Source organism: Crocuta crocuta, unplaced genomic scaffold (genome assembly GCF_008692635.1).
Source record: "Crocuta crocuta isolate KB4526 unplaced genomic scaffold, BGI_CrCroc_1.0 scaffold1531, whole genome shotgun sequence".
Classification (NCBI taxonomy): Eukaryota; Metazoa; Chordata; class Mammalia; order Carnivora; family Hyaenidae; genus Crocuta; species Crocuta crocuta.
The window spans coordinates 159649-169580 of record NW_027533315.1 but is presented as its reverse complement, the minus strand read 5'-3'; the positions used below and the strand labels follow the sequence as shown (position 1 = coordinate 169580).

At 42.9% G+C, this 9932-nt stretch overlaps 1 protein-coding gene across 1 annotated transcript in view; it reads right to left on the bottom strand.

Moving 5' to 3' along the window:
- PHF8 (PHD finger protein 8) overlaps positions 1-9932 on the bottom strand; it is a 66417-nt gene that overhangs the window by 32819 nt on the left and 23666 nt on the right. The window contains exons 8-13 of the mRNA XM_077748136.1: positions 7539-7626; positions 7065-7171; positions 5665-5756; positions 2965-3054; positions 872-1174; positions 8-111 (exon numbers count right to left, since the gene is read on the bottom strand). Coding sequence (XP_077604262.1) covers positions 8-111; positions 872-1174; positions 2965-3054; positions 5665-5756; positions 7065-7171; positions 7539-7626 — 784 coding nt within the window. The remainder of the gene's footprint in view (positions 1-7; positions 112-871; positions 1175-2964; positions 3055-5664; positions 5757-7064; positions 7172-7538; positions 7627-9932) is intronic.

The window sequence follows — 9932 nt, the reverse complement described above, 5'->3', positions numbered from 1 at the left end:
ACCTCACCTGCCATTAGACATCAACAGGGCCAGCGGGCCCTCATTCCCATCAAGGTCCAAGTCTGGCGAGTCATCATCTGAGTCATTCAGGCAGGTACCAGTGATGTTGAACTGCAGAAGGAGGAGGCTCAGTTGTCACCTGTCTGGGACTCCCATGTGAATCACGATGACCAGTTCCCTCCGGTTTCACTGGTTGAGTTCACTGTTAAAATCACCTGACCCAAGGCCTTCTGCTACACTGTTTCCCACCTCCACCCCAAATGATTCCAAAAACAGGAGGTTGAGGATGCATGGCTACCTCAGGGGAAACCTATCAATCTTGTAAACTGTGTTCCCTAAAAAGAGGGGAGAGGATCTTCACATGCCCACAAAGAGCACCACAATCTTGAAGCAAGGTGGAGCCCCGGAGAAGGGCTTTTCTTAAGAACCTGTTCAAGACTCCAACCTGATGTTCATATGCCATGTTCTTAAATGTCATTCTCATCCAGCCTTTCAAGATTCAGCTCAAGTGTCATTTTTATGGAGAAGCACTCCTGATCATAGCATGTGCCCACATAAAATCATCCCCCATCTGTGTCTCAGGGTCCCCCCCACACCTTTGATTATGGCATCCACAATACCTCATCATACTCATTCGTTTTTATGCCTGCCGTTCTCACTAGCCTGTCAGCCTCTTGAAGGTTACATTCACAGCACCTATCACAGTGCCCAGCACAGACAAGGTCTCAATAAATGCCTGTTAAATGAGTGGGACTGGTAGCCAAACACCAGGGGCCCTAAGGGAGGTGGGGAAGAGAGGACAATCCTTTTGATACCCTGCTCTTCCAAGGGACCCAAAAGGGCTGGGCTGAACCCATGGGCCAGCACCCACCTTTGCTTTCTGGGAAGAGCCTGTCTTCAGTGCCTGATGATTGTATGTGTCCATGAGATTATAGCTCAATTGGCCAGCAGGCCCCAAGGCTGAGCTCTCCTTTCCCTTTCGCTCTGCTTTCTTGAAGAGTTCCTTGGGCTTCAGGCCTTTCTTCTTTGAACCACTTTTGGAGGGCAGTGACAGCCTGGACATGGATACTGAAGTGGAATGGACTGGCCTGGTTAAGGGAATGGAGCCAGCTGGGAAGATCCTCTGCAGCCCAAAGATATTGCTCGTCTTCCCAACGTTCTGTTGGAAGATATCCTACAAGAGTGTTAGTACATGAGGGGGTTAGCGCTTACTCAAGGGTTCTCTCTATGCTAAGAGCAGAGGACTGTTCATGGCACTGGCACTACTGCCATGGAAGTGGCTTACAGATGCTCCACATCTAGATGCACACCCTAGTTTTTTTTCACAATGAGTGATCAAGAATTTACGGGGTGGCATTTCTTTACCCAGCCATTGACAAGTAAGGAGAAGACGAGCAGAGAAAAAGCCCAGCAATACTGTCAAAATTGGAGAGAAAAGACTCCAAATGCAGCTGGCATGAGACAGAAAATACTTGAGTACTAAACTGTGGTTCCAACTCTAAGGACTGCAGGATTTGAGAGGAGAGAGGTTCTGGTCCTGATTCTGCTACTAGCTAGCTCTGTGACCTCAGGTAAGTGATTTGAACACTCTGAGGCTGTTTGCTTGGCTGTAAATTAAAGGATCAGACTGGAAAGGTGGTTTTCAAAGATGCTCTGTGGCATCTTTGAACTTCTTGGGAGGAGCCCTGAAGACTGGAGGTAGGTGGAAGGCAAACAAGAGGAACATGTGGAATTCTAAATCTCTTGTCTCTTGTTTTTATCTTATTCATAGCAGCTATGCTTTGATTCAGCTTCCATGTAGGATCTCATTTGGAAAAATAAAAAGGTTCCACTGCTTTAAAATATTTGAAAGCCAATGGACCAGACATGATCCATCCCTAAATCCCTTTCTAACGAGCCCAAAGTTTTGTATCTACCAAATTGGTTTAAATGCAAAGAGCTGGAGAAAAGGTAGGCCTTGTAACAACTCTGAAGGACTGTGACAGATGGGAATGGAGGAAAATGAGGTAGGAGGTGGACAATGTAAGCTATGGTGTAGGCAGTGAAACATGCTGCAGGCGGTGAGGCTAGAAAGCTCAACCTCCCAGGAGCTCACTCTGACCACCCTTCAGCATGGATTTTAGTGCCTATATCCTGAGTGCTAAATGGAAATTGACAGCTTCTGAGCTAAAGGAAAGTTTAAACTTCCTTAAGTCCAATTCTCCTCTGGTGCCTCTGCTACTTCACCAGCCCACACTGAGTTCTCTCTTTGCTGCAAAGTCTATTAATAACAATGGCTCACATTTATTGAGTACTTACTCTGCCAGGCACTGTGCGAGGGGCTCTACATACATTAGCTCTTAATCCTAACAAGACTCTGAAAAGGTGGTGTTATTCTCCCTTTACAGATAAGGATACTAAGGCTCCGAAAGACTTGCAAGTGACAGAGCAGGAACCAGAACCCAAGTTTGTCTGAGTCTCTTACCATCTACACCTTACTGCCTCGTGGTATAAGCACCTGTTGAAACATGGCTTTGTAATCATGTTTAACGTGGGAGAACCGTCATTTTGTAGAATGCAGAGACTGAGTCAAAATATTAGTAACAACAACTACTACTATGACCTCCACCACCCATTACTACCCACCATCAGAATTTATTGAATATCTATTATGTGCCAAATACTATACTTAGTGCTCAACCTATATTACCTTATTTAACCCTTTTAACAAACCCGAGTAGGTATAATTATCTCCACTTTAGAAACAAGGAAACTGAGGCTTAGGCAGTGAACTTCACCCAGGGTCCTCTATAGGATTCCAAGTTCTTTGTGGGAAGACACTGAATTACTTATGTATTCTAAGCACCTAACCCAAGGTGAGGCACACTTGAAGCACTTAATAATTATTTAAATGAATGAATAAATNACCTGCCACTTCTGCCTTGGGCCCTTCCCAAATGCCTCCCCTGCTCCCCTGCTTCTTACTTCCACCAGGCGGATCTCCCTAGCCAGATCTTTAATGAGCTGTACGGTCCGAACTGTCTCCGGAATCTCATCCTCGTGGTCTGGCAGAGCCTGTCAAACAAAAGGCATGAGGAATAGACCCATACATAAAAGGACAACTGATTTTTGACAAAGGTACCATGGTAATTCAATGGAGAAAAAAGGGTAGTCACTGTAACAAATGGTAGTGGACCAATTGGACATCCATATGCAAAAAAAGAACCTCAATCCATATCTTGCACCACACACTCACACACAGGCACACAAACTCAAAATGGATCATAGACTGAAATGTCTAAAACTACAACCCCTTTAGAAGAAAACAGAGGAGAAAATCTTTGTGACCTTGGGTTAGACGAAGATTTCTGAGGATACGAAAAGCATGAACCATAAAAGAAAAACAACTGATAAATTGGGCTTCATAAAAAATACAAACTTCTCTTCCAAAAACACTGTCAAGACAAACCGGAGACTGTAAGGAAATATTTGCAAAACCTGTATCGGATAAAGGGCAGTGTTAAGAGGTGTGAGGAACTAGGGGTAGGATTGGGCCACACCCCTGAAAAAGTCAAGGACCCTGGGGAGATCCCTGGGGAGAACCCAGCCTCTTTACTTGTGAGGACAGAGCTTAGTGCTGAACAGCTACAGGCCCTTGGCTAGCTCAGCAGCAACCCAGGCTGAGACCTCTTGGTTGTCTCTCTTTTAATTTGTTTGCAATCTTTTTGAATCCTCAAGATTTATATCTTTATGTAGACAGATCTCCCAAGCTTTGCCCTTGTGATTCTTCTACCAGTTTTCACTTCACTTCTGTATCCGAAGGACTGATAAAAACTCCTCAGCATTACCTTCTTATTTCCCATGGTTTGATTCTTTTTTCCCCTTAACTCTTTTAATCCATCTGGAATTTATTTTGGTGTCTGGGCAGGGGTGGGGTCCAAGAACCCATGTGATCCAGCTGGATAAATTTAATAGCTCCCTCTGCCCAGCCCAGGGGCTCTAGAAAGGTCAGAGTGAGTACCTCCCATGGAAGTCATCTTCAGTTCAAAAAAGACTTCTTCCTTGAGAATGGGCTCCTCAGATCTGTCTCCTACTCTCCTCTATCTCCCTTTGGCTGCACTATTTGGGGCCATCGTGGCTCAGGGCAAGAGTGCTTTAGGACTCTTCCCACCCCTTTTGTTGTTCCTGGGACAGAGTCACTCCAAAGTTCACTTCCTGGAGGGGGAGGGGAAGGTCAGAAATGAAACCCAAGGCAGTCACACCTGAGGAATGCGGAGAAACAGAATAGTAGGTTAAGTTCCAGGTTAGGAAGTTGAGTCCAGAGAGCAAGAGAAGGCCCAAGACATGAAGTACAAGGATATCTGAGGGGAAGGAAGGTTGGCAACAGGAAATGGAGACATTGTACAAGTTAAGCCTATAATGGCTGAAGGTCTCCATATACAGGGGGAAAAATCTATAAAGAAATCANAGCATACTGATATTTCTTCTCTTTTTTGCATTTCTTAAAATTTTTCTTAAAAAGTCAACATTTTGAGTAGGTAACCCATTTACATAGTTCAAAAATCAAATAATATAAAGAGATATATTGAAAAGTTTCAATATACATTTGTCCATGCCATCAGTCCCATTAGCCTGCACCTACAGGTAACCACTCTTCTTCTACATCCCTTCAGACTGTGTCTTCAGGCAAATACAAACACATACAAATATAATTCTTGCCCCCCCCACAACCTTTTAACACATAAAGAAGCACATTATAGGGGCGCCTGGGTGGCTCAGTCGGTTAAGTGTCCGACTTCAGCTCAGCTCATGATCTCACAGTTCTTGAGTTCAAGCCTCATGTCAGCCTCTGTGCTGACAGCTCAGAGCCTGGGGCCTGCTTCCGATTCTGTGTCTCCCTCTCTCTCTGCTCCTCCCCTAGTCACGCCCTGTCTCTCTCTCTCTCAAAAACAAATAAATGTTAAAAAGTTTTTAAAAAGAAGTACATTATATACATGGTTCTACATCTTTACTTGACAAATTCTGGAGATCTTTCCAGATCAGTACAGAGAAAACTTTCTTAATCTCTTTTATANTGAGAAAATAATTGCTCTTCTAGGAATCTACCCTGAAGCAACAATTAAGAGATGAGGGACAAAGGCTGATGCAAGCAGATAATCACTGCATGATTTTTCTATAACTATCCCCCAAATAAATAAAGCAACGATAAACAAGCAGTTAGGTACGGATGGTATATCTCTGCAAAATAATATCATGTAACTATTAAACGTTTGTGGAGAATTTGGAGGACACAGGAAAATTAACATAAGCCAACAAATTCAGATACAAAATTGTACGTATAGAGTGATAGCAATCATGTTTCTTAAATGCATATAAAAAAGACAAGAAGACACACCCACATGCTAATGTTAATGCCTTCTGAGTGTTCAAATTACAGGTGATGTATTCCCTTCCTTAACTCTTCTGTATTTTTTCTAATTCTCTAGAGTAAGCATGTATTACTTTTTTATAATCAGAAAGAAAGGTTTAAAAATGTAATCCAAAGAGTCCTAACCTAGTCCTCCATTCTAATCTCAGAAGCCCACAAGCCTCCCTGGTCTCTTCCACAACCCCAAAGCATCTAACCAAAGCCATTCTCTATGGAGGGCAGAACTCTAAAGGAGGTAGAGAAATGAGTGTATTTACTTCTTTCCTTGTCCAGGCTCTAAAGGCCAAGTTCAGAGCTTTGCCACCATGGACCAGGTAGGATGCTGGGTGCCTCCTATTCTCTCGCAAACCTAAAGAGGGAAGGAGGAAGGCAGAAGGTCAATAAAGCCACGCGGGGAAACAAAGAAACTGTTTCTTTTTTCAGGCAATCAGAGAAAACACTCAGGGTTCTAAGCACAACTCCAGACCTCAGTTCTTAAAATAGTGTTCATTTAATAAGTACCTACTACATGCTGGGCATTTAACACTTACTATCTCATTTAATCTTTACTCTCACCCTCTACCCAAGCATCATTATCTTCACTTTACTGTCCAGGAAAATGAGGCTTAGAGAAGCAAAGAGACTTAACCAAGGGCACATACCTAGTAAGTGCCAAAGCTAAGACTGAAGTGATGTCTACTGAATCTGAGGCCTATGTTCTCTCTACCACACTGCACGTGTGCTCTGTCTCCTGGGTTTCAAGATGCAAACACTCAGGAGGACCATGACTGCCACCTAAAAGAACTGAAAGGCCATTAATAAATGCCCTTACTCTGAGTTACTCCAAGAGGAGGTTATGACAAATAGCCAGATTTAGGCTCAATACAGAATTTTCTACTGAATTGAGCTATTCAGAACAGGTAATAAGTGGTTAATCATCTACCCTCTGACTGAACACTTAGGTAACAGTCTGTCTAGGTGGCAGATTAAGGGTTTGAGGTAGCAGGTAGGAGACTGTACGCATTGGTCTTTGAGATTCTTTGTAATTCTTAAAATACTGATTGCTGATGGCCAAGCAATCTTGAAGAATCTCAGGTCTGAGCAAGGGAGCTGCTCCATTTCAAAGCAGAAAAGAAGAAATTCAGCAGTTTGGCTTCCACCAACTATGGAACTATGATATCAGCATAGTCAGGACTGGGCCTTGTCCTCATCCCATGGGAAGCACATTCAGGAAACTCTGAGACTGTCCAGATAGAGTTTCTTACTTTAGTTAGCAGGGGATAGGGATAATTTCACTGTAATTCAATTTTCTCAGCCACCTTTGCTAAATAAAATTAAAATCCATGCTCTACCATACATTATACTTAGAAAAAAAAAAGTCAGCCTCAAAAGATCACACACTATATGATTCCACTTTTATAGCATTCTTGAAATGACAAAATTATAGAGATGGAAAACATATCAGCAGTTTCCAGAAAGTATGGATAGTGCAAGGAGAAAGAATGGGGGAGACTATAAAGGAGTAGCAGTAGGGAGAACTCTGTGGTGATAGAACAGCACTATATCTTCTTCACTGAAGCGATGGTTATATGCACATGCATGCAGGTGTGCGCATGCACGCGCACACACCCCCTCAGGGAAACAGGGCAAAAGAGACAGCTGGGACAGGGATCTATACCTCGAAAGATGTCCAGGATGTGCTTTCCCACATACCAACAGATGGTCTCAAAGTTAGGAAACTTGAAAAGGTCTGCTGTGCTCAGCCGCTTCTCAATCTCATAGGCTCTAGAGGAAGCAGGCACAATAATAGAAATTATAACAAGGATCCTGTTAGCTGAGCACCTACTATGATCAGGTATTGTTCTGAATGTTTTGTATCCATTATCTCTAATCCTCACAACTACCCTGTAAGATCCAACTTTGTGGGTTAGGAAACTTGAGCTAAAATGTTATGCGACTTGCTCAAAGTCACAAAACTACTAAGTGAGGAAGGGGTATTCATCCTCACACTGATCATTATCAGGAGCCAGTATCTATTCCCTTCTGATCATCTCGCCTCCTTCTATGCTGTACTTCTCACTATACGGAAGAACCCAAGGACTCTAGCAGGTGGGAATGGCCAAGTAGGGACCACAACAGCTTCAGCACTCACTTGAGCTGCATTTCGATGTTAAGGCTGTGTAAGAAGTTCCCTCCAAAGGCAAGGCAGTCCACAGGGGTCAGCACAGCATGGATCCATCCTGCAGCGTAAATGGCAAAATCATAGCTGGCAGAGGACCTTACTTCCTCTTGACATCACTGCCCACTCAGCTCAAACACAAGTCCTTAGAGCAGCCAGCTGCCAGTGACCCAGAAAGTTCTAGTTCCTGCACTCTACCAACACCTATTCTGCCACCATTATAACCCTAAACTGGACCAACTTACGAGGTTAATAAACTCTTTTGACTTTCCTCCTCTCAACTTCAAGTAGATACCTCACCCATCTTCTCTTTCATCTCTTAAAAGGGCATTACCTCCTTACCAAGTCTATCCCTTCCAACTCTATTCTAGGTAAAACAAAGAGCTTTCATGTACAACAAACCTGGGTTCAAAGTCTGCCATCTTGCAGCTAACCATTTATTTCAGAGAATGGTTGTGTACAGTGTGCACCTAGTTGGAACTCAGTTATTCTCCTTGCCCTTGACTCTACAATGCTTTCTGGGAAGTTCTAATGTTTACTATTAAATATCTCTCATATCCATCTTTCTTTCCCCATTCATTCATCCTACTAACGCCTTGGTTAAGATCCGTCATTACCTATCACCTAGGCTACTTGCATCAGCCTCTAAACTGGCCCCTCTACACCAGCAGTTCTCAAGATGTGGTCCAGGAAATCCTGAGGCTCCCTGAGACTCCTTCAGAGCATATGCAAGGTCAAAACTATGCTCATGATCATACTAAGATGTTATTTGTCTTTTTTACCCTCATTCTCTCACAGGTGTACAGTGCAGTTTTCCAGAGGGTAAATGACATGACATCACAACACCCAGAAGCAGATTAAGGATCTAGTCAATTTCTATTAATCTAGACATCAAAAAGATTTACAAAAATGTAGATGTCCCTCTTCTCACTGCATTTTTTGGTTTGAAAATTGCTATTTTTCATAAAAATTATTAATCATCCTAACATGTAATGAGTTTACTGTTACTTCTCATGAATAAACAAATACATATTTTTTTAACTTTTAATGTTTTATTTATTTCCGAGAGAGACAGAGAGACAGTGTGAGTAGGGGAGGGTCAGAGAAAGAGAGGGATACAGAATCTGAAGCAGGTTCCAGGCTCTGAGCTAGCTGTCAGCACAGAGCCTGACGCGGGGCTTGAACACAGGAACCATGAGATCATGACTGGAGCTGAAGTCAGACACTTAACCAACTGAGCCACCCAGGTACCCCTAAACAAATATTTTTAAATTTCTCAGTCTTAATTTATAATATGGTAAATATTAATGAATATAGATGACATAAATAAAAGCCCTTCTGGGTCCTCAATAATACTAAANCTAAAACAAAGATCTGGATCCCCTGCCCTTGCAATGTACGTTCCAGCCACCATTCCCGAGCCAGCAGCCAGGCCAAGGACATAGCCTTGAGAGAGTAAGGGTTGTGGAGACCTCTACAGAATATACATGAATGAATACTAAAGCCTCTATATAAACTGCTCTCCATGCCCTCGGTGTACTGAGGCCAGTTTCCAAACCAAGACTCCCCAGGACTTTGAGAGATACCTCAAGAAACAAGTCAAAGTACACATGGTAGAGAGCNGGGTGGCTCAATTGGTTAAACATCTGACTTCGGCTCAGGTCATGATCTCGCAGTTTGTGAGTTCAAGTCCCGCGTCAGGCTCTGTTCTGACAGCTCAGAGTCTGGAGCCTGGTTCAGATTCTGTCTCCCTCTCTCTCTGCCCCTCCTCTGCTCACGCTCTGTCTCACTCTCTCAAAAATAAATGTTAAAAAATAAAAAATAAAATAAAATCTCAATGAGATACCACTTCACACATAGTAGGATGGCTATAATCACAAAGACAGACAAGAACAAGCATTGAAGAGGATGTAGAAAAATTCCACCCTTATAAATTGCTAATGGGAATGTAAAATGGTGGTAGGTACTTTAGAGAACAGTTTGTTAGTTCCTCAAGAAGCTAAAAGAGAGCTAACATATGACTCAGCAATTCCTTTCTTAGGTATGCATCCAAGAGAACTGAAAATACACATTAACACAAAAATTTGCACATGATCATTCATAGCAGCATTGTTCATTATAGTATAAAAGTGGGGGCACCTGGGTGGCTCAGTCAGTTAAGCGTCCAATTCTTGGTTTCGGCTCAGGTCATGATCTCACAGTTTGTGGGATCAAGCCCCACACTGGGTCCTGTGCTGAAAGCACAGAGCCTGCTTGGGATTCATTACTCCGTCTCTCTCTGGCCCTCCCCAACTTGTGCTCTCTCTCACTCTCTCTCACTCAGAAAATAAATATAAAAAAATTTTTTAAAAAGTGAAAACCCAAACG